General features: G+C 26.1%; 2 protein-coding genes across 2 annotated transcripts; one reads left to right on the top strand and one right to left on the bottom strand.

Moving 5' to 3' along the window:
- Nucleotides 1–200: 200 nt before the first annotated feature.
- Nucleotides 201–9,226, bottom strand: LOC145844823 (cyclin-dependent kinase 2-like). The gene is made up of 8 exons (XM_082952242.1): nt 9,167–9,226; nt 6,378–6,457; nt 4,693–4,842; nt 4,160–4,313; nt 3,606–3,791; nt 2,309–2,470; nt 2,123–2,204; nt 201–424 (listed from the first exon to the last, which is right to left on the bottom strand). The coding sequence occupies exons 1-8, from the start codon at nt 9,224–9,226 to the stop codon at nt 201–203; spliced, it is 1,098 nt and encodes a 365-aa protein (XP_082808368.1).
- Nucleotides 9,227–18,254: 9,028 nt separating this feature from the next.
- LOC145844822 (kelch-like protein 12) lies at nt 18,255–19,258 on the top strand. Its single transcript, XM_082952241.1, has 2 exons — nt 18,255–18,285; nt 18,711–19,258. The coding sequence occupies exons 1-2, from the start codon at nt 18,255–18,257 to the stop codon at nt 19,256–19,258; spliced, it is 579 nt and encodes a 192-aa protein (XP_082808367.1).
- The last annotated feature ends 4,944 nt before the right edge of the window (nt 19,259–24,202 follow it).

The following is a 24,202-nucleotide window of genomic DNA, read 5'->3' as shown; positions in this document are numbered from 1 at the left end:
TGGCATTGCGTAGTATTTTTCTTAAGTGGTGCAGAAAAAAAAACTTACACTTGCCGGTGCTTTAATTGCCCTCTGCTGCCTCTGCTCAAGTTGTCCCTGCTCGAGTTGCCTCTGCTCGAGTTGCTTGTGCTCGACTTACCTCTGCTCGAGTTTCTTGTGCTTAAATTACCTCTGCTCTAGTTGCCTCTGCTTGAGTTGCCTCAGCTTGAGTTGATTCTGCTGGAGTTGCCTATGCTCGAGTTGCCTTTTCTCGAGTTGCCTATGCTCGAGTTACCTTTTCTCGAGTTACCTCTGTTCGAATTGCCTCTGCTCAAGTTGCCTCTGCTCAAGTTGCCTCTGCTCGACTTGCCTCTGCTCAAATCGTCTCTGCTCGACTTGCCTCTACTCGACTTGCTTCTTTTCAAGTTGTTTCTGTTCTGCTTTGCTTTGTTTTCATTTTTTGATTACAATCGCTTGTGAAATGATATTAAATCTTGTACTGTTTTAGTGAATTTTTAATTTAGCTTAGTTACCGCAAGATATTGTTTTTGCGATAATTCTTGAAGAAACTTTGCATTTTTGAGTTAATTTGCTGCAGTCAGTTAAAAAATTGCGGCAGTGTAGTGAGCAAAATGGTCATTGTCTAAACTTGAGTTTTATAAGAGATTTCTTTCTAAAAAATAACGAAGACGTTATAGATACCTAATTTTTTCTTACAAAACTTTTAGGTGGTGCATTTGCGGCAGTGCAACACCCCACGCGTCGCCCCTGCTTAGAAAGATAATCCTGTTGAACCAAAATAAAACTTGGTTTGAATTTCAAAATTAACAGCAGCTTTATTAATTGTATTTTCTGTTAGACATTTGAACGGACATTCTTGTTTTTGGCGGTTGGACATTAGCTTTTTTCTTTTTAGCATGTTAAACTGTTTACGATTGTTTGCCATTAATAATAGTCTCATATTTGACATACAGGACTTTTTAACTGTCTTCATCTTGAAAACTTTACTATAAGGATGGTATTTAGTAAAGTTTTTTTCTACAATCTTTAGAAAGCATTTCCAAACTCGCGTTGCTACGCATTTAGGTTGTGTTAGGTTTTTTCCGTAAATGTACTTGGACTGCTAGAATTTTCCCTGATTGAGTTGCCTTTGCTACGGAGTTAGAGTGCATACTAAACTTATAATTGGCAACTACCAAATGACGAGATCCTCTTTTACCGTGCAAAAACGTCACAAGGCAAGTTTAAACAAATGTATGTTTAAAAAAATGAAAAATTAAATAAAAAAACACCTTTCTAATAAAAGAAACACTTGTTGATTTTAACATCTTAAAAGCAAACACATACGAGTCTTATTTAAAACATTTTTATAAATGAAATTTAAGAAATAGTTTAGAAACATTAAAAATTTAATTATAACTTATTTGACACATAATTTGTATAATGCTTTACTTTACTAAAAACAAGCGTAAAGTAGTCCTCGATAGTTTTCTACTTTACATCTAGTTATGATTAAAATAATTGTAAAATATACCATAAAATAAAAACAATTATGTTTATAAAAACAGAAAAGCTAAAACGTAATAAAAGTAAGTGAATAAACCTTTGTGTAAGGTGTCTTGAAAAATAAACAAACATAGTTAAAATGTGTTTTTTAAAGTTGTTGTAAAAATCGTTAGTAATGTTTATACACTATAATTTTTTATTAAAAAATGTTCCATGTAACTTAAGATTTACTATTGACTAGTAGTATAAACTCGTTTTTTTAAATGGAAGTTATACAAGTTAAGTTTTTATTAAACAAATTAAAACATTCGTAGTACTTAATCAAAATTTAAAACTTTTAGCTTTTTTTAATCAATAGTAATTAAAAATAGTTATCAGCTTATACTAAATATTAGTAGTAATTCAAAACATGTATTTTAAAATATATAATTAAAATATATAATTTCATAATTTTCTTCTTTTTTTAATTAAAAAAATAAAGGTAAAAGAAAAAATTTACATTTTTTCTTAAAGAAAGTTGTACAAAGTTTTTACTTTTTTAAGTTTAAAAGTATTAAAAAGTCTATAGTTTTCATACCTAAAAACGAGTAAGTGTTTCCTTTGTATTAAATCGATTCTAATCTTGCCTCTCTCACACTGTCAAAAACGGAGTTCTTGATAAGACGTTTTGCCGTGGGCGTTCTTTTTTTTGGTGCTATCATTTCTTCTACTAAACTTGCCTAAAATAATTAGTGTTTTTTTTGAAATTTTTAAATTAATTTAAAATAACTACTGTTAAACTTAAAAAAAGTTGTGCATCTAGATAAAATAAATTAAAAATAACTATGCTGTCGTAGCACAAAAACTCGGATGGATATGCTGTTCCCTCTCTTAAAGATCCAAAAACTCGCATTTTTTCTTCCCAGGTAAAGTTCTTTGAAAACATCTCAAATGTGAGGATTCCGCTGGAATAAACATCTACTGAGGCTCCATAGCTTCTAGAGCTCTATTTTTTATTTATCATAAGTTTAAAGAATTTTCATCATATAAATTGATCAACAATAATTTCATAAACATTTAAAAAGGAGCTAAAAAATACTGCATAAAAAAGTAAATAAATAAATATTATTATTAATAGTTTTTTTCAATTAATGTATTTTTAGTATTTCTGACGTATAAAAGCGGTAGTTTTCAAAGTCAAAAAAGTTTAATTAAAAAACTTATAAAAGTTTAAAAAAATACATATTATTACATGGTATAGTTATTTATAGTACATATCACATAGAATATTGTGACAATTGTTAATCAAAAAAACAGTATTTAAAATAAATAAGTATATAATCAAATATATTTATATATATATTATGATAGAATGATTAAATTTGGCTTGGAATCACTTGAATATAGAAGATGGGAATTTGAACAATTAACTCTTTATAAAATTATCAATGGCAAGTATAAAAGTTTTTTTAACCAGTTTTTTAGTTTTTCCCAAAATAAATATCAACTAAGAGGAATAAAATTTAAACATGATTTTCAAAACAGTCAGTGGCAAGGCGCATTTTTTCACAGAGCAAAAGCTATGTGGAACAGACTACCTCAGGATATAGTATCTTGTGAGGGGGTTGAACAATTTCGTTTAAAGCTAAAAAGATTTGATTTAAATACAATAAATACCAGTAAAATTCACTAACTTTCCACTATAAACAAAAGAAAAAAATCTTTTCCCTACGCCCCCCCTACAAACTATTAGTTTACTTTTATTTATTTTGTAATTATGAATTTTGTTTTATAAGCGATGATTTTAGACAAACTTCTTTATTGTGTGTACTAAGTAATATATAAGTTTGAATTTTTTGAATTGATTTTTTTTTTAATTTAGTTCATTTGTATATCATATTCTGTTTAACTTGTGTTATCATTTAAATTATGTTTTTGTATATATATATAATTTATCTTAAAGTGTTGAATATAAGTTTGTATTCTTTTTCTCTTTTTGTGTGTCCTGTTTAAGTGGCTCAGGTTTTGATGCCTGAGTCCAACATTGCACAATAAACAATATAATAAAATAATTTAATTAATAAATATATTTTTTACAAAATCAGAACTTGTTCAGCAGGACGATAAAGACTATTTCCGACATCACCGCTCATTTCAAATTCCTGATAGATGTCTGCTTGTGGTATACGGGCAAGGTCGCGTGAGAGTCCAAAGTCAATTAGAGTTGCTTTTGGAAAACCTCTAACTTTCTTAATCATCACATTTGCAGGGTTTATATCACGATGAATTATTTTGTTTTTGTGAACGTGACACAACCCAGCTAATATCTGAACAAACAGTAGCCTTTCAATTCTACTGCATATTTACAAGGCAGTTGTTTGAAAATTATGTTTTAAGCTATGTTTTAAAACAAATCTAATATAATCAAATAAAATCGCACTTTATTTCTTTTAGGCTATTTAAATATATCTAAACGATAAAAAAAAGCAGTTGATTCTACTTAAAAATTTTTGTAGCTTTTCTACAAAACGAATCGGTTATTAAATATTGTGAAAATTAATACAGTGCATTATCCTAATTTAAATAAAACAGTTTAAGTACTAAGACAATTTTACATTACAATACTTTAACTAGTACATCTAAAACACTTTAAAACAAGCATTTGTGAAACAAAGTAAGTTTGAAATTCACTTACTTGATAAACAATAGAAAGGCTCTCTGAATAACTTCTATCAGGATTAGCAGTGATGAATTGAGCAAGGTTAATACCTTCTATAAAATCCGAAATTATATATACAAAATAAATTTTGTTGTCATCATCTTTTGAAGAGTAAAACTCATGAGGGACGCTATTCAAATGGTATAGAGGTATATAGAACTATACTTCCAAACGAAACTTTTACAAAAATTGAAAACTTTAACGGAAAACAACTATTTGTCTTTCTACAACAATTATTTGAAGATAAAAGTTATAAAATGCAGTATTTTGAAAACTTTGTTAAAGCTCATACTTTTAACATAAAAACTCTAAGTAAACTTTTGTGTAAATGTACAACATGTTTTTGTACTTAGAAACTATATCGCATTTACTTTTGTTGTTCACCTTCATTCAAAAATTTAAGAAAGAAAAAATTTAAGAAATAACTTAATAAAAAATTTCAATTTTATTACTTTGAATTATTTAAACTTTAACAAGCTTTCTAGATAGATTTATTATAATCATCTAACTTTGAATTGAATTTTTCACGCAGCTCCCTGTCTTTAAGTCTTTGCCATTTTGAATTGCTCGATCCGCGCAGAGCGTTTCTATACTTAATCAGACATGGATGGCTTAACTTTTTCAAGTTTAGGGCTTCCTTCAAAGGATCGCGGGTGTTTCTAAATTAAACACAGTTCTTGACTATACATACTTAACAAGTTTTAATAGAAGTATAAACAAACTTTAGTGTTTTTAGTAGAGTACCACAGGGTGGAGTGATTAGTCAAATTCTATTTATAATATAAATTGTTTGTAGAACAATAGAGATATATAAATACAGGGACATAATTAGATTTATGAATTTGCTAAACATTTTTTGAGAAAATGATGCTTTAGAACTATCCCTATATAATGTTTACCAGTTGCTAATAACAAGAAAACTAATACTAAATCCACAATGTATCAAATTCTTAATATCGAAAAAAGCTAATCTAACCCCACTGAAATCTTGATTAAGAATACTAATTATTATTAATTATAGTACTTTAAGGCTTTGGAGTATACGTTTCTAAAAATTTAAAATCAATTTACCAAATACACCAGGTTGCATCAGTAGGCATCCTATCAAATACTAAAAAGTTTTAAATATAATTTAACTACAAATCTGAAATTCTTTTTATACTATATGTTTATCGTAAACTAGAGTCCAACACTCAGCTTTGGTTTCCATATCTTAAAAAAAAATGATAACAAAATTGAAACAAAAATTCATATATTTAATATGCAATTGTTGTAAGACTTAATATAAAGAAAGAATAAGTCAACTTAGTTTGAAGTCTCTAGTCTAGATTATAAAAGGTGGAAATTTTAATTAGTAGCGTTAAGAAATTGTAGCTGGTCAACATAAAGTATTTTTGTTTAAATTTTAGTTTTTTTACAAAAATGCATGTACTAAGGAGAAACAACAAGCAAGCAATGTAGAAAAAATCATTTTCCGACAGATTAATGATTTTGTGGAATAAGTTACTAAAATTTGTAGTTTCGTGTGAGAGGTAGAGAATTTTTGGTTAAAAGCTTTTAAATATGATTTGAATATATTATAGTTGTTAAAAAACGCGGTGAAATCCCAAAAAAAGTTTAAAACAGCAAATTACTAAGTACAAAAACTTACCATTATCTAAATTAATTACAATTAGTGTTAAAAATTATTAATGGGTATTATTTTCATACTACCCCTCTTAAAGTATTTAGTAGATTTATCTACTTTACATAAAACAGTTTGATTCAGAAAAAAACTTTTAAATCTTTTAGGCTAGTTAACTTTGAAGTTTGTTTAACTAAATATATTATGTGTTAAACATCATATTTTAACATTTATTTGTCCTTTAAAAGACATTTTTATTTCTTATGTTTTAATTTTATTTTAAATGAAATAACAACCTATGCTTTGTAATTATTTTGTTTTGTTTTCTATAGTTATTTTTGTCTGTTTTTCTTCCCGTACATCTTCTTTAAGTAGCTTAAGTTTTGACGCCTTAGTCCAATATTGCACAATAAACCACATAATAACAGTTAAATAATGCTGATAATAAACAAAATTGCAGTAATCATAATAGGTACTTTATAAAACTAATCTTTTTTTTTGTTTTATACTTATGCTTAGTTTTAAATTACTGAACATAAAAGCTTTTATTCTTAAAGTTGAAAAACAAACCTTCTGTTTATTCTTATCCTTTTCACTGTGACGATGTCTCCATCCAACTTTTCGGCTTTAAATATAAGGCCGTATCCTCCCTGTTTATTACATATTTATTCAAACATGCTTGTATAGTTATTGCTGCATTGAGAGTTTTTATGATAAAATCATTTCAACGCAATAAAAATATATCTTTTTTTTAGCTAGATGTGAAAATTAATAAGAAATAAAAATTGACTGTTTTATTTATTTTTCTAGTTTTCCAATTTTTTACTGCTCGAAAAAGTTTGCAAAAACGAAAAAAAAAATACAGCAGTGAAAGTTTCGTATTTTGTGTATATACGTTTAGTTAACAATTTGGTCAAAATATATTTAACAGAGATTCAATTCAAGATGAAAATTATCATATACAAAAAATATTTATCACAAATTTTAGCATTTACTAGGTTTCACCACTGAGCAGATAGTCAAATTGCAATACTCTGATAAAAAGTTATATGATTATATAAATTTTTGTTTTAACAACTACAAAGATTTTTATCATTAATTGTTTAATTTAACAACAATATTGTTTTTGTCAAGATTCCATTATCATAACATAATATTGCTTGGAATGTGCGCAATGCGGATGAGTGTTTATTTCTTGGTTATTAAATATGGTGTATTGTTTAGTAGATTTTATTGGTTTTATGAGATGCTTATTTTGCTTATTTTGTCGTTTTATAACAATTTTATAACATCACTGCAGTTTGACAATCCGCTCAGCGGTGAAAGTAAGAGAGTGCTAAAATTTGTAATAAATATTTTTCTATATACGTTTAGTGTCATATTTTATAAATTAATCAAACACTTTTTATACTTAACTAAATTTAATTTCACCTTAATTTTTAACAAAAGTAATCTAATCAAAAATCAGTGTAATTGCGCAGGTGGCTGTAAATATAATTTGAAGGGGGGAAATTGCCGGTCAGAGAACATTATTTACAAGGCAACAGTTAGCTCTGACCTTGAAAAGAAGTTCTACATCGGCTTATGCTCCACTCAATTCAGATTTCGGTATGCTAACCATAAAAATCCTTTAAAGGTGGTGTATACGAAAATGAAACTGAGCTTTCGAAGTATGTTTGCGGCCTTAAGCGCAAAAACATTGATTTTAAATTAACTTGGGAGGTGATAAAAAGAGCACAGTCATTAGCAGATGGTAACAACCCTGTTTGTAGGCTGTGCTTAAAAGAATCAACAGCCGTTATGTATGCGTTAAAAAAGGAAGGTTGTTTAAATAAGAGGAGTGAATTCATATCGTCTTGTCGTCATATGAAAAAGCTCCTCGTAAAATACAACAAATTTTGAAGTATTTTATAGTCAATTAACTGTTGATTTCGTTAATTTTAGTTGTTTGATTAGTTAGATGGTAGATCGATTTTTGTACTGAATATTTGTAATGTACAATGTTAATTCTTACGTCATATTGTTTTTGTTTTTTTGTAAACTTTTGCATCTTTGTTTACCAAAGTGCTTTTCATTTTTAATTTGAACTGGCTGAAGATAAAGACAATCTTTTTTGTCTTTATGAAACATATGTTCCAGTATTTTTAAAATCGTCATTTCAAAAATTACATATTTATATATATATATATATATATATATATATACATATTTGTGGGTTGCTGTCTAATTTGCACAAGCGTACAAAATTGTACAAGAAGACAAAATTTCACGAGTGCACAAAATTGCACGAAGGGTCACTTTTGCACGAAGACACTTTTGTACGAGCAGACAATTTTGCATGGAAACATTTTTGCACGGGTTAATTTATATTTTTTACTATCATTGTTACCCCTAACCCTTACCCTCAGTCAGTAAGTTGTTATTTTTTTAGTTTAAAAATAAAAAATTTAAATAATAATTTTCTAGTTTTTAAGTTTTATCTTTTCTTTTTTTATTTTTTACTATCACTGTTACCCCTAACCTTTACCCTCGGTCGGTAGCTTTTTATTCTTTTAATTTTTTTTTTGTAATAACTTTTATTAGTTTTTTTATTTTTAGTTTTTACTATTACTGTTACCCCTAACCCTACCTTCGGTCAGTAACTTTATTTTTTTTATTAAGTTATTTTGATATATACCTTTCCGTATTTTTTACTCTCGTGCAAAATTGACACTTGTTGCAAAATCGTCTTCGTGCAATTTTGTTTCCTCGTGCAATTTTATGCACTCGTGCAACTTTGTTCTCAAGCAATTTAGACCCGTTCCTATAATATATATATATATATATATATCACAGATGTTCTTGTGCTAAAACTTTATTTCAACTAACGGCGTTTCACTGCTCTCAAATAAATTTAAGAACAGATCTACGGAGTCTCAAAAAGCTCTAAGAATAGCGTACATTCTTAGAGCTTTTTGAGACTCCGTAGATCTGTTCTTAAATTTATTTGAGAGCAGTGAAACGCCGTTAGTTGAAATAAAGTTTTAGCACAAGAACATCTGTGATATACATTCCGATAAGCTTAGCTTATCAGGATCTCCAGGATTTAACGCCTTATAACGTTACATCTTATATATATATATATATATATATTATAGGAACGGGTATATATATATATATATATATATATATATATATATATATACATTTATAACTATATAATGCATAGAAAAGAATAAATTAGGTAAACTTAATCATGTTTTACATAGCCCACTTAAAGAAGACTATCAAAAAAAATTTACATAAATCTACTTTAGAAAACTATAAGTAGTACATTATGGAAAATATTTAGCTTTAGAAGAGAACTAGTTTTAACTTACTTTACCGATTATATCTTGAATTTTGAAGTTGTGGTAAAAGGACGGAACTTCGCAGTCCATCTGTTGTCAAGTACCATTTTTATATTAAAAAGTAAATTATTTATTGATATAACTATTAAAACTTTAAATTTTTAGCTTGTTCTACTCTATGTATTAGTTTTTTTTTTCGTTAATAAAATTTATATTACAGAATATAAAAAGCGATCACAACTAAAGAGGTATAAACAAATAGGAGACTTATGCACAATTATTCACAAAAGTTTATTACAATAAAGTTTTGCCCTGTCGGACTTATCAAGTAGAATGCTCTGTAAGATAATCTTAATAGACAAAAAATAATATTGATAATAATATAATCGATAGTTTTTTTACATACATTAAAAATATTAAAGTAACGTTGTTATAGTTGCTTTTTTAAATAATTTATTCAATTTAAAAAAGCTTGAATTGATTTTAACTATTTATACTTATAAACTTAAAGATAAATTGACAGCTAAATAATAAATTATTTCTTTGTATTTTAGTACAGTAGACTACCGCTTAAGTACGCAAATTGAACCCGACCAAAAAGTGCGTACTTAGCACGGGTAGTGCGTACTTTTTTATGACATAGTATAATTTGAAATTTAGTTGTTTGTTTTCTTTCTTACAACTAGCAACCAAATAATTAAGCCAAATAAACAAGTCTTTTTATTTTAAATAACATTTAATACATAATTCTAATCTGCAAAGTTATTTAATAGATTTTAAAATGATTTATTATTTCTAAAAAAAGATTCTACATAATTAATTACATAATACATACATTTAATATAGATTGTCAATGTCAGTCAATGATATAAAAAAGAATATTAAGCTATATTTTCCATATTTTGTTTTGTTAGAGTGAAAGTACCAAACTTCATTGTGTTTACCAAACATTTTCAGAACATCAATGTGCGTACATTTAAATTAAATTATAATTTAACTATGTTGTATTTGTAGGTTTTTTTAATTTTTTCATCTAGATTTATTTATTTTATAGCATTACAGCTCAAATATCATAATTCTTTTCACTTTTCTGCAACCACTACATAAGTATTTAGTTTATTAACATTTACTAACAGGACTGTCACAATCTCAGGCCTTTTAGACTACTCAGGATTACTCATCCTAGTTTAAAAGTTGTGAAAGTCTCAGGCTAACTCAGCAGGTTGGCCATTCTACCTCGAAACATTAAATAATCTGGAAAAACTTGATGATTGAAAATTTAGGCAAAAGTGCGTACTTAAGGTTGGGTGCGTACCAAAAAAAGTGCGTACTTAAGCGGTAGTCTACTGTACTTATAACCATTGTAATGATGTATCTAACTGATATATGCTAAATTTGGCTTTTTTTACTTTTTAAAAAAATTGTAAACTTTATCGTTTGTAAACTCTAAGTTTGCTTCTCTCAATAATAACTAAGTTAAGCATCTAAAAAACCGGCTAAATTGAAAATAAAAAAAATTGTGACTCAAACATCATACTTATGTACTTACTACCTGCTTACTTTATATAACCTTTAATAAAGATAGTTAGTTTATATTAAAAAATCTTAAATTCTTAGTAGAGTTAAGTTTCAGATATATACAAATGTGGATGACTATTTAGTAACAACTTTGGAATTTAAGATAGAGATGATGTGAACAAATTATAATCCGAAAAAAAACAAAAAATAAAATTATTTTTATCAGTGTTTATTTTTACTGAAACTTATTTAGTTTATCTTTTTTAAATATCTTTTATAAAAAAACTTGAGACACATTTTATTCAAAAACGTTTCATTGAGCAAACTCAAGTAAGATGTATTTCGACTAACTCTTTTAAATTACTACTTAGCAACTAATTTTAAATTAAATTTTTATCAAGTTAACAGTTTTAGGTTTCATCGGAAAATACACAATTAATAAACTGAGCAAAACTAAGCAAAATTAATAAGAGATGGATTAACAATTAGTAGGTAAATTATTGTAAATTAGTTAGTGACTCAACTAAGATAAAATCATACGTACAAAAGTATAGTTAAAATAAATAAAACGAAAAAAATAAAATAAGCGAAAAGATAGACAAAAAATTTATAATAACTTACAGAGATTAGATTCATAAACGCATTGTTGCTTACTACACATCAATTAAATGCTTGAAAATAAATGTAATGTAAATTTTAAATAGTTTTTTACACAAAACTAATGTATTATTAAACTACTGTTACTAATCTAACAAAGCATCTAAACAAAAGTTAAATGAAATAAAAGTATTTTAATCAGTCAATTTACTGGTAGAGTATTAAGATTTTCCTTCAAACTTAGCTAGATTATCAATGAACTTTGTAAACAAGTATATCGAAGCTTTAAAAACTTTTTTTTGATCAAAGTTTTTTGCTATATTCTTTTTTAAAGTTTCAATATGTAACTAAAATTTAGAAGATACTTTGATTAACTTTAACAAAAGTAGTATCTTAAGTTCAGTTTTAAATAGTATAAGAAACTAAAAAAGATAGACAATATATCAATTATCAATACTTTTAACAGTACAAAGCAACGAAAATTCTTTAGACTTTATTGCTAATTAACAGTTTTTGTAATTGAAAAACTTCCAGAATAACTAATAAAAATTTTATTTTCCTAAGTCTTACTGTTTACTTTATTTTTTCACAAAACAGTTGTAGAACCAAAAACTTTTACTCTAGTTAAAAATACTCGTTATTATAGAGCTTAAATGTTAGGCAAAAGAAAGCATACTGCTTGCTTATTTTAAAAGTAAATATAGTTGTTAAGTTTCAGCTTTCAGTAAATAAATTGTTTAAAAACTTGTTAAAAGTCACGAGTATACAATGTAAGGTTTGTAGTAGTTTATTATTATTAAGTCTTTGGTGCTGTCTAAAGTTTCGGTATTTATTTGTTTTTGTACTAATATTTAAACTTTTTTTTAAATAATTTATTTTACATAGTTTTTATTTAGCACAACTATAGTTCTTTACAAGAATAAATATACAGATTCTTCAACAAATATACAACTATTTTGTGAGTTTAAAATAGATGTTTAAGTATGATATGAATGATTAAGGTAATGTTATGATAAAAATAATAAACGAGTTTTATTACTTTAAAATTTTACCCAGCAATCGTTTTATAAAGCCTCATAAAGCCTGTCTGTATACTTTTATAAAACATCTGACAAAAACTGTTCTCTTTTTTTAAACATAGCTAAACAAACTAACAAACTATGTTTTAAAAATCATAAATTATTATTACGACAACTCTAAAAAAATTGATCTTTGTTTTACAAACAATTTTATAAGTTTCTATTAAAGTAAGTTAAAAGTACTTTACTATCTCAAGTAAAACTAAGCTTCTAAGCATGATTGAAGTTCACATAAAAAATACAACTAAAGGAAAAATATCTACCATGCTTAAAATTTGTTAACTGTTTTTGTTTAGTAATAAGTGTTTGAAGAATATTTATTAAACTAAAATCAAAATAATAATAAACAATAAACTTTATTATAATAATTTTAAAGTAGTTTTTTTTAAATTGAACTGTTCTACTTCTGAAATAATTTTGAGAAGAAGTTACCGCAATTTAAGTTGTAAGTTGTTAAGTATTAATAAATTACGTAGTTTAATTGTTTTGTTTTAATGAAACAATTTTTGAGAAACACTATCTGTAAACTATTTATCGTTAGTTTTAGCAAGATGATAAAAAAGCTTATCAGTAAAAAAAGATAAACTATAACATAATTCAACATAATGGTGATTTTTATTTGTAATATAAGCTTTTTTTTTATTCTTAATAACTTACTCATCAAAAAAAAATCTTTATTAGTTTTAATCAATTGTGCTTTTCATTTATAATGAATTTAGATTTTTTTATTATCAAAAAAATAGCTTATGAACTTTTAAAAATATACACTTGTTTTATTAAGTATTCATCGCACAAACCTGTTCACTAGTAGAATGTGACAATGGTTTCAACGGAATATTTTCTATAAAAATGTTCGGTGATGTTGAAGACCGTCTTTTATATTTCTTATATAAAAACAAAACTACAAAAAATATAACTAGTAGTCCAATTAAGCATCCAAGAAAAGGAGCCAATGGAAAAGTTGAATAATTCCTCAAAGCTGGTTTCATGGATTCTAGTTTTGTTTTATAACAAACAAATGGCTTTTCGAAAAATCTGCTACAATCCAATTTCTTTACAAAAACCTGACTTCCAACTCTGTTGGTACTGAACAAAGTAACACAATGTTTGTGATTTTTTCTTTTGGCAAAATTATCTACTAAAAAATTATTGTGGTAGCACAATGACATTTTTTGTTCGAAGTTGAATAAATTTTTTTTATTTAATTTTGCTAAAGATAGACCCTTTTTTTTACAAAACTCTTTAGCTTCAAAACCATTCTTTTTTATCGGAAAGAATTCAAATTCATCGTTGCCAATTGAAAAATTTTTACAATGCATATTTTTTAATTTTTTTACAGAGCTTAAGTAGTAGTTAAACTTAAAACGATTACTATTTATACTGATTTTACTTTCTACAGCTGTGTGTAGTTCCAATAAGCTTTAGTCTTAAACGCCCTACCGCGGAAAGTATTTAAAGTTGTTTTTAAGTAAATACTAAAAACCTATTTTTTATAAAAAACTTATTATACATAAAACTTTGAAAATATTTCATGTTTACTACCAAAGTAAAAAAATAGATATAACATTTTAAAGACTAGGCTTATCTATAACTATTTTCTACTATACTTTTAAGGGTTTAAACAACAAAATTAACGAAATTATTAAAAAGAAATCTAAAACCTTCATAATCTACATACATACTTTTGTTATAAAGATTAGGGTTAGTAAATAAATTATAGACGACGTGATAAACAAAGATAAATAACTTTAAAGCTTAAAATTTAAGTATAATGATACTTGGAGTCTTAAGTTAAAATTATTATATAATTTTCTGATTTTAGGTTATGTGCTAAAAAATGATAGCGAGTGTTTGAAGTTTAAAAGTAGCGGTATGGTGTTAAAAATTAGCTATGAAATGTTAAATTTTCTATTTATAAGTTAACCTTATATGTGAAGCCATGCAAAATTTACACTTTGTGCAAGTCTAACATATGTCCCAATTGAGCAGTCTTCTCCAATTTATACCTAAAATTTATTAACATGTTAGCTTTAACTGTTGCAATTTCTAGATAATGTTCAATATTTTTTTTATATCAATAAAAAAGAATTGTATTTCACTCAAAATAACTAATACTTTTAGTATGTTGCGGCATTTAATATACTATTTTTATCTTTTCAATAAAATTGTTAAATCTTCAGTATTAAAACTGAAAGTTTTAAATTTTGTGTAGAAGAAATCTAAAAGCTTGTTTTTTTTTGGTTTAACTTATAAATTTCTAGTTATATTACAATATAAAACTGTAAAAATAAATCTTAACAAATGAAGAAAATCTGAAATACTAACAAAATAAAAAATAAAAAATTTATACCACTTGTACTGCAGTCTTGAATAATAGCAATATCTAGTGTTAATCTGCTATTTTTCAATTCAAGCTTTTCAACTTCAGATATTTTTCCTATCTGACATTTTTTTATGATTTGCAACCTTCCATACAATACTACTTGGCATACTTTTTTTAGTAATAATCTAAAAATTAATCAAAACAAATTTTTATTTTTATTTTTAAAAATTATAAAACACATTTTACAAAATAAAACAAAAAAAAATAACTTTGAAGATATCAGGATTGCCTTGTCTTATCTTTGAGTCAAAATAACTGTCCTGAGTTAGTTTAAAAATGTCATGTGTCATCATAAGCACTTTAAATTCCTTTAATTATTTTTTTAATTTTATTAAACTAATAGAAACTAGGCTCTTTAACAAAATTGGCTAGATAACAACATAATTGCAGCTAAATTAACTAGTTGTCGTATATATATCTCAAAAAAGTTCATGAAAGGTTTTAAAAACACTAAAACTACCCTGAGTTATAAAAAACAAATCTATCCTTAGTCAGCCTGAGCTTAAAACAACTTAAAATATTCTGAGTTATCCTAATCTCTAATGTCATGTAAAAGTTTTCAAAAACTTCATAAAATCTTGAGTTATCCTGAGTGTGTGTAATAGTATTACTAAATGTTTCTGATACAAAACAAAGTGTTTGAAAGATAAATTCTAAAGATCAACTTTTTCAATGTTTTTAAAAATTCACAAGAAATATAACTTTTCCCTTATTTTAAAATCAGTTTTTCTAAGATCTTTAGGAAAAAGAATTTTTCAAATGTTACAAACAGTTGGTAGAAAGTTTTTTTTTAAATACCATTAATAAATTTAGATTAAAAATTAATCAATTATGTCTTTTAGATTAAAAATTGATTGTAAAAGATCTGTTTTTACAAGTTGCTATAAATTTGTTCATGATGTGCCTGAAGAAATTTTAAAATAACTTGCTACAAAAGTTGATTAATTTTTAAACTCTATGGCTGATAAAAAAACAAACTTTGATTTGTTTGTTATCTCAATAAAAAAGAAACTACTTTTATTATAAATTTTTAGTTTACTGAAATTTAAACAAATTTTTTTGTATAGTGAGATTAACCATTTTTTGAATAGTGAGATAGTGAGATGTAATCACAGTATGAACTGTTTGTTTATAATTTGTTTTATTTTCTTTATTTCTTTTTTTTTCCGTTTTTGTTATTTATTTTTAAAATTATGTTGTAAACATTTTTTAATCTTATTATGAATTTATTTTTACTTTATAAACAGTTACTACGATTTTTTTTCTTTTGAATCATTATCAATATAAAGCAGGTTTAGCTTTATGTTTTGTTACCAAAATGTTAGCATTTGTCCTTGTATAAAAATCTGTCATAAGTGTTATACTACTGCGGTGCACTAATTAGTTGCGTTCTTTTTGAGTCTAAATTCTTATGAAGTTTATGAATATCCTTATAGAGTTTTTCATCAACATCCGTGCAAACTCGTGCTTACGCACCAAATCAGTATATTGGGTAATTTCCTTAACTTCTCACTAATTAGTTTTCAAAATTTCGTTTAACTTTTCGAATATTAGATAAACATAGTTGAAAAAAGGAAAATTAAGCAGAGAAAATAAACAATTTAGAATACATATAATACACTCATTTTTTTGCTTATTTTCTTTTTTTATTGGGTGGAACGCATGCGCCAGTGTCCCCTTCCCACGTTACGCCCCTGGTATAGACTAAATAAAACTTCTTTTTTATTAGAAAAATTATAATTTTCTAAAACTCTTTAATTCATAACCAATTCCATGTACTCAGAGAGGCCAAATTAAAAGCATAACTTAACTTGAATTTAAATGTTAATTTAACTTTAACAAATTAAATCGTCATTTACTATGCTCGTAACAGAACTAGTATGATTTACTAATTATAAGGAACTAACAAATACTAATTATATAATTAAACGATTTTGATTACATAAAAAGAATTAACTTAACTTGAAAAATTTTTTAGTAGTATTCAAAAAAATTGAAACTGAATAATTTAAGTTAAGTCTAAATTTTCATTGGAGGTTGTAGAACTTGAAAACTTTTTTTTATTTAGTGACATTTGAACTTTGAGTCATTACAAAACTTCTTAAAAGGTCCTAAGATTTAGTGTAAGATTTTTTATTTATTTTAAAACTGCATTGCTTTAGTTTGTTAATCTTTGTTGAAGGTATTTACTAACTGATGATAGATCAAAAAAATTGTCAATAGAAAAAACCATTTGTATATTTTTACAATACAAACTAGATAGTTATATATTTCAAACTCAAAAGTTGGAGCGGGTCTAAATTGCACGAAGACAAAGTTACACGAGGTTAATCATTTGCACGAGAAGATTAAATTGCACAAGAACAAAATTGCATAAGTGCACAAAAATGCACGAAGCCAAATTCGCAGGAGGGCACAAAATTGCACAAGGGAACAAAATTGCACGAAGGCGATTTTGCACCAAGGGCCTTTTTTTGCACGAGTTGCATTTTTAAAAATAAATAAAGTTAAAATTTGATTTAAAAAAAAAAAGCTACCGACCGAGGGTAAGAGTTAAGGGGAACAGTGATAGTAAGAAAAAATAATAAAATAAAATAAAATAAAACAACTTATCGACCTAGGGTAAGGTTTAGGGATAACAGTTATAGTAAAAAATAAATTTATTAAAAAGAAATGTAAATATATAAAATTAATAAAAAAACTAAAAAAAATTAAAAATTACCCGTGCAAGATTGTCTCCGTGCAAAAATGTCTGCTCGTGCAAAAGTGTCTTCGTGCAAAAGTGATCCTTCGTGCAAAAGTACCTTCGTGTAATTTTGTACACTCATGCGATTTTGTCCCCTCATGCAATTTTGTACGCTCGTGCAATTAAGACAGCAACCCCTCAAAAATAGTTAATAAATAATGTTAATTAATTAAACATTTTAAAAATAAATAAACTCGTTTTAACTAAACTATCTGACTAATCCTAAACATAATTAATTTTATTTTAAAGTAAGGTATTTTTTGTTTAATTTTTTACTTTTAGAATTTAATGGATTTTAGCTATTTTATTAAGAGAATAAAAAAGAGTCTTATAAATAACAATTGAATAATACTTACTTCAAACATAAATATTAGTAAAAACAGATTTAAAATTTTTTCTTCCAATTTTGTAGTGTCAAAAACATATTTAAAAAATAGTTTTGCAGCTGTGCAATTTAGATAAATTGCAGATGCACAACCATTTATTCAAGCTGTACAAAACTACCGTTTTAAAGGTAAGTGCATTAGCTCACGGTTGCACTGAAACACTGATTATTGTACAGCTGCGTTTTAACTGGACTCTAAAATAGAATGGTCCATTAACTTTTATATTAAAACCTACGCTAAAACGTCTAGCCAAAGTTTAAATAAAAGTTTTAAAGTGTTTTTAGGAGGAAAGACCTTTTTGATTCCTTGTAAGTACTTATCTTCTAATGAATATTTGGAGTCTTTCTGTAAGTACAACCAATCGATTGGCAGCCTTGCTACTATATTTGACAATATTGATGAAAATGTAATGGAACTTTTGATTGTCTTCATGAAAAATGGTAATTAGTTGATAATATTAACTATTTAACTAGGCAAAAATTTGATAATTCTAGCTAGAAAAACTTTAACTTGTTTGATTAAATCTTAGTTTTATCTCGATTACGCTATGAAATGCTGCTTTATAACAAAAGTTAAATTAATTGAAATTAATCTTCTATGATAAATTAATTGTTTTCATCTAATTTAGATTTCTAGCTTTAGTTTTTTAGGATATTATGAATAGCTTTTAGGGCTAAAGAAGTTGAAAAGTTTATTCTATCTTTCAAACCTTTAACTTTTGTTAAAGTTAAAAGAATAAACATTTATATTGGTAATGGTAATACAAAATATAATAACTTATTGACTTAATTAAGTTAAATACCTAGTATAGCACTGAATTTTATAACGCTATCTAGTAAGTATTTATTACAAATTTTAAAAACAGGCGAGTTAAAGGTAACCCACGAGAATCTGGTGCCGGTTTTGGAGGCCGCCGTGTTTCTGAAGATGAGCAAGCTGGAGAAAGCGTGCATGGACCACATCATCGGTGAGTCGAGCGAGGAAGAAAAGTGGCTGTGCATCGAAAGCGTCTGCTTCTACTACGACTTGGCCACCACGCTCAACTCCCTTCCGCTCAAGGACCACACGTTCAAGTACGTCGAGCGCAACTTCGTCCAGGTGTCCGAGACGCCCAACTTCAACGAGATGCAGGTGCAGTGTGTGGAGGACTTCGTGTCGAGCAGCGGGCTGCAGATCGACCACGAGATCGAGGTGTTCGACTCCATCACCAGGTGGATTGATCACAGGAAGGGCGAGCGGCAGCAGTTCATCTTCAGGCTGCTCCAGCACGTTCGCCTGCCGCTGATGACCGCCAAAATTCAGACGGATCTGGTCAGGGGCCATCCGCTGTGCAAGAACAATGACGAATGTTTGGAGTGGATCGACTATTTCATCAAGGAGAGGGCTCAGAAAGAAAAGGAAGGAAAAATTTAGATTCCGTTGTTTTCAATTTTTTTTGTTATTGAATTTCGTTGGAGTTCAGTTATTTTCTTACATTTATGTTGATTTACTCATTATTATGTTCATTTGTGGTAATTCGTTATGGTAATAAAATCGGTTGAACACTATTGAAAAGTTTATTTTATATATGCTTATTCTTAATTTTGGTTAAATTTAATGCTAGGAAAAACTTCGTAAATAGATTTGTATACATTTTAAGAATACCAATGAATCCGAACTAATCTAATTAAAAGTTCATTATTAATTAATGTAAAATAAGTTCTTAATTTAACGCAAATACTAAGAACTGAAAATAAGAAATAGTAGTAAGTGCAATCCAATGGAAATTGGGGAAATTACATAAATTCCATTATTACTTAGATAAACTAAATTGATTCACTCCTGAATATAGCTCTGTTACTGAAACAGTTAAGGAACATTTAAAACATTACAACTTCATTAACTTATACGACTGCTTTAAATCTAAAGCTATAAACTTAACTTTATTGTTTCTTTTGTCTAGTTTTAATTGAGCACTGTATGGTTGAGTTTTAGACGTGCAACAAACTTGAAAAATTTTAGATTGAAGAATGTATTAATATTGAGAAACAATCGAACTACAAATGTTAGCTTTCATTTATATTGCAATGTATATATATATATATATATGAGTATATAGAGAATTATATTTATAATAAAATAACTACGAATGTTCGTTTTGTTTACTAAAGTTATAGAGTCTTCTATATTTATTCAAAATTAATGTTTATTCTTTCGTTAATAAAGACCCTTTCGAAACAAGTTCATTTGAATATATACTAATAACAAATTTAAACTATTTCTTAATTAAACTAACACGTTTTTCTGTGTTGAAAGTTAACATACTTCAACAGAGTTCTGTTAATAAATTGCTACTGTAAGGAAAGAATAGATAAACTAGTATATATAGAGACAATATATAATGTTAAACCAGACTATTCTAAAAATATGTATAAAATGACTTGTTAAATGTTAATGTATTGCGACTTAGTATCGTGACGTAATTCTTAAACATTTTTTGAATGTTTAACAACGGTTTAGTCTTATGAATCAGTACTTCTACAACTTTTACGTGAATGCCTTATATTTTGATTGTTATCTTCCTTTGTATCTTACCTGAGTTGATTTAATAATTACTAATATTATAGTTTTATAACAGTCGGATTTAACATTTTATATATTGTATCTATTATTAACCATTAATCTACAATAACCTATAATACTTATTCTTATTCAACACGTATATACATATACTTAAGCTTGTTTTCTTTCCTTACAGTGACAATTTTTTTACAGAGCTCCGTTGAAGTGTTAGTTTGATAAAGAAAAAGTACTGTTTAAATTTGTTATTATTATTTAGAGCTATCTCATTTTGAGACTAAACATAATAGTAAGTATTGAAGTAAACTATTAAAATGTAAATAAATGAGCAATTAAGAACTTTACATCAAAATGCTAAATTATAATTAGTCATTAGTGAACACGTACCAAAATTAAAGTTTTTGGACTATAAAGTATTTGTAAAAACCTTTAATTAAAATTTTACTGTTAATATAGTTCTGCTTACTTATATTAGAAAAACTAGGTTAATAGTTTGGAGAAGGTTTATTTTATACCAGGAGTCGATAAATTTCGATTCACAATGCGAAAAAGTACTTCAACCCGCTAGCTACATTTTGTAAAGAAAAACCAAGTTTTTAAATAAAAAATACTATAAAACTATACATCTAATACCTTATAGTTATTAGTGCTTTAAATTTTTTTTTAATTAATACAGTGTTTGTATTAATGACTTCAATTATGTTGATTATTTGGGACACGCAAAAGACTTATTCTAATATTGCTGCTCGAGCATTCTTTTAAGTAACTTGAGCCACGATTTATTAATGTTATAGACCTTGTTTTATTCTCGAGCAGTCGTAACTTAATTAACAGCTTGTGTAAGTAAAACTGGATGTTCAATATTTTGTCAAAGGCTCCATAACTGTACTTGAGCATGATTAGTTGTTTTTTAACTTATTAGTGATAAATTTTTGTAAACAATTTACTTCACTAAATATAGTTTTTATATTGTCGGTAAATTTCAAACAAATTATGTTAGGTGCAGTCGAAGCTTTAATGTTTGAGTCTAAATCTATACTTGTATGAATTAATAAAGCATAATTTAAACTTATATGTAAGTCTTACATAAACAATATTTGATAAAATTAAGATTTACAGTACTATTCTAAGCACCTAATGTTTTCTACGAATAGGAAATTATTTAGTATCCTTATACCTATTTTTATAAGCCTGTTAAATTCAAATGAAAAAATATATATCCTAACAGCGTATACGACTAAAACCTTTCGATAAAGATAATTATCACATACCTTACATTTCAATTTTAAGTTTGTAAATCTTTCAGATTGTTTTGGAAATTAAACTTGAAATAAGTGCCGTATTTAGTTTTTTGATGTAAAATATTTCTAGTTTAATAGTTAATGAGCTTTTTTATAAAAAAATGTTTCACTAAACTAGTGTTAAAGAGATTCTCAATTGTAATAAATACCTTAAAATAAGATTAAATATATAAGTTTACGAACTATTAAAGAAATTAACAAAAGAAAATAGGAAAAAAAAAGCTTAAGGAAACTTTGAATCAAACTGTTTAAGAACTTTGTTAACAAATTACATTAACGGTAAGTAAAACTTGATAAAACATGTTACTTACTGAATAAAATTCTTGACGCTATTAATAATTATTTTTTATGTATTTCAATAAAATTTTGTTTAGAGTATATTTTTCCAGAAGTATTTTAATAAAATAACTTTAATGTAAACTACAAATACAATACTTCTTTCAAAAAAATAAATTAGCTGTTGAAAACCAAGAAAGTTTTAAATGGTAGTTCCAATGTTATAAAAAAATTAAATTTCGATACTAAAAACGTTATAAATGATATAATAGATTTATTTAAAATATTTTTTTACATTTTATTTTTACAGATTATTACAAAAATACAATATTTCACTCTTATAAACTATAAGAGATCATCAATTGTTATAATATTTCTGAAAAAAGTTTATAAACAAGTAAATGGAAACTTCTTAAAAAAAAACAAATAAAACAAAAATTAAAGATTTTAATAACTGGTGATCTCTGATAGTTTATAAAAGTGAAACATTGTAATGTTTGTAGTAATGTGTGAAAATAAAATCTAAATCGTTTCTTTAAAGCTATTTAAGCTTAGAAGTTTTTATTGTTTAATATAAAGCAAATTACAATATAGTAGTTTATTTACTGTTGAAAGTGGTACAAGCTGTTGAATATTATATATATTCCAAATGTTTTGTCGATAAAAAAATATTTTAGTATAAAGTTTGTTTAAGTTTTTGGTCTACGAATTCTTAAGTTATCTAAATAAAAAGTATATGAACAAACTAGTATGTTGTTTAAATAATTTATAAAACAGTTAATACACAAATGTTGATCTGAACATTTTTTCTGTTGGTCAGCATACGTAAAATATCAATTTTAAAAGCAGTGGTCGCCAAGGTGTACACTTGTGTACACTAGTGGACATGAAATTTTTTTTGGGTGCACGAAATTTTTAGGGTACACGAAAAATACATAGTTCTTAATTTAAATAATATATGTAGTTAATATTTAATAAAGTATTGAAATAATACTGAACTGGAGATTTTGTAGTAATTGTTCAATTAATAAGTATGTAAGACAATGTCATAAACTAAAATATCATTGTGAAAATAAGGTAAAACAAGTAAAGAGGTCATTAAAAAGAGGATCAAATAAAAGTTTCAGCTTCAGTTGTTAAATGGTTTGCATGTAAATACAAACTGAGCTATGAATTTTAAGAAGAAATGCACTAATAAAAGTGTTTACGTAGTCTCACAACTAGCAGCGCTTATTAAAATTAGATCTTGGGGTGCACCGATTTTATTTTTTGCAGCTTGGTGTACACAGAATTTGATTAGCTTGACGACCACTGTTTTAAAGTATTGTTAAAAGTAAAAAACGATTTTGAAACACACTTGTATTACAAAATTTTTGAGTAAATTTTGATTCAAGTAACATAACTGTTTATATATGTTTTAAGAGTTGATAAAATATTAAGCTTCTGAGTATAGTAAAATAAACTAAGACCAAAACAAAGAAAAATACTTTATTCTAAAATTAAACTTTTATCATAAATATTTTAAATATAAAACTTAGTTGTACTAATAACTTTAGTAAAAATATTTTAAAGACAAAACAATTCTAATTATAATCTTTAAGACGGTTTGGTTGAATATATCATCTAAAAACTTTTAATATTATTTATATTATGTATAAATAAATGATCTGTGAAGAAAATAATGTCTTATTTGTAAAATGATTAATAAGGATTTTTAGAACACAATTTAAAAAATAGTAATGTGTGTTCAGCTGATTTAGAAATCACTCATTTATATTGAAAACTTTACAGTACACTTTGTTAAGCATTATTCTTATTGGAACAGATAGGACTGTTGTTCAAGCATACTCAGAGCCTGTATTATACATTTATTATTTTAACAAAAAGTTTCAACTCAAGTAAATATGTTTAATGTCGAAGAAAAAAAAACAATAGATGTATAATTTTTGTTTTGAAACAAGCTAGTGAACGTAAAAATCGTAATAGGAACTTTTTTATTGAATTAAAATTAATGTGAATTTAATTGTTGTTAGTTATTGTACAATTTTTAGACATTGCTACGCGTTTTAAATATAAAAATAAAGTAAAAATATGACTTAAATTTTGCCTTCCGGCTTTTTCAGTTATTAAGTGTGCTTAACTTAGATATAACAACTAAAAGTAATACTTTAAACATGGTATCTAAAAAACTATAAATAGCTTTCAAAAATTTTCAATATAA

Source organism: Thalia democratica, chromosome 9 (assembly GCF_965202585.1).
Source record: "Thalia democratica chromosome 9, ktThaDemo2.hap1.1, whole genome shotgun sequence".
NCBI classification, from domain to species: Eukaryota; Metazoa; Chordata; class Thaliacea; order Salpida; family Salpidae; genus Thalia; species Thalia democratica.
This window is presented reverse-complemented; position numbering and strand designations above follow the sequence as displayed.

Coding starts and splice junctions, on each gene's coding strand:
- LOC145844823 (XM_082952242.1), bottom strand. CDS start 9,226: ATGGACTGCGAAGTTCCGTCCTTTTACCACAACTTCAAAATTCAAGAT. Junction 4,314..4,692: donor CGTGAAAAATTCAATTCAAA/GTTAGATGATTA, acceptor CCATTTGAATAG/CGTCCCTCATGAGTTTTACT. Junction 2,205..2,308: donor TTTTGTGCTACGACAGCATA/GTTATTTTTAAT, acceptor TAATTATTTTAG/GCAAGTTTAGTAGAAGAAAT.
- LOC145844822 (XM_082952241.1), top strand. CDS start 18,255: ATGGAACTTTTGATTGTCTTCATGAAAAATG. Junction 18,286..18,710: donor GATTGTCTTCATGAAAAATG/GTAATTAGTTGA, acceptor TTTTAAAAACAG/GCGAGTTAAAGGTAACCCAC.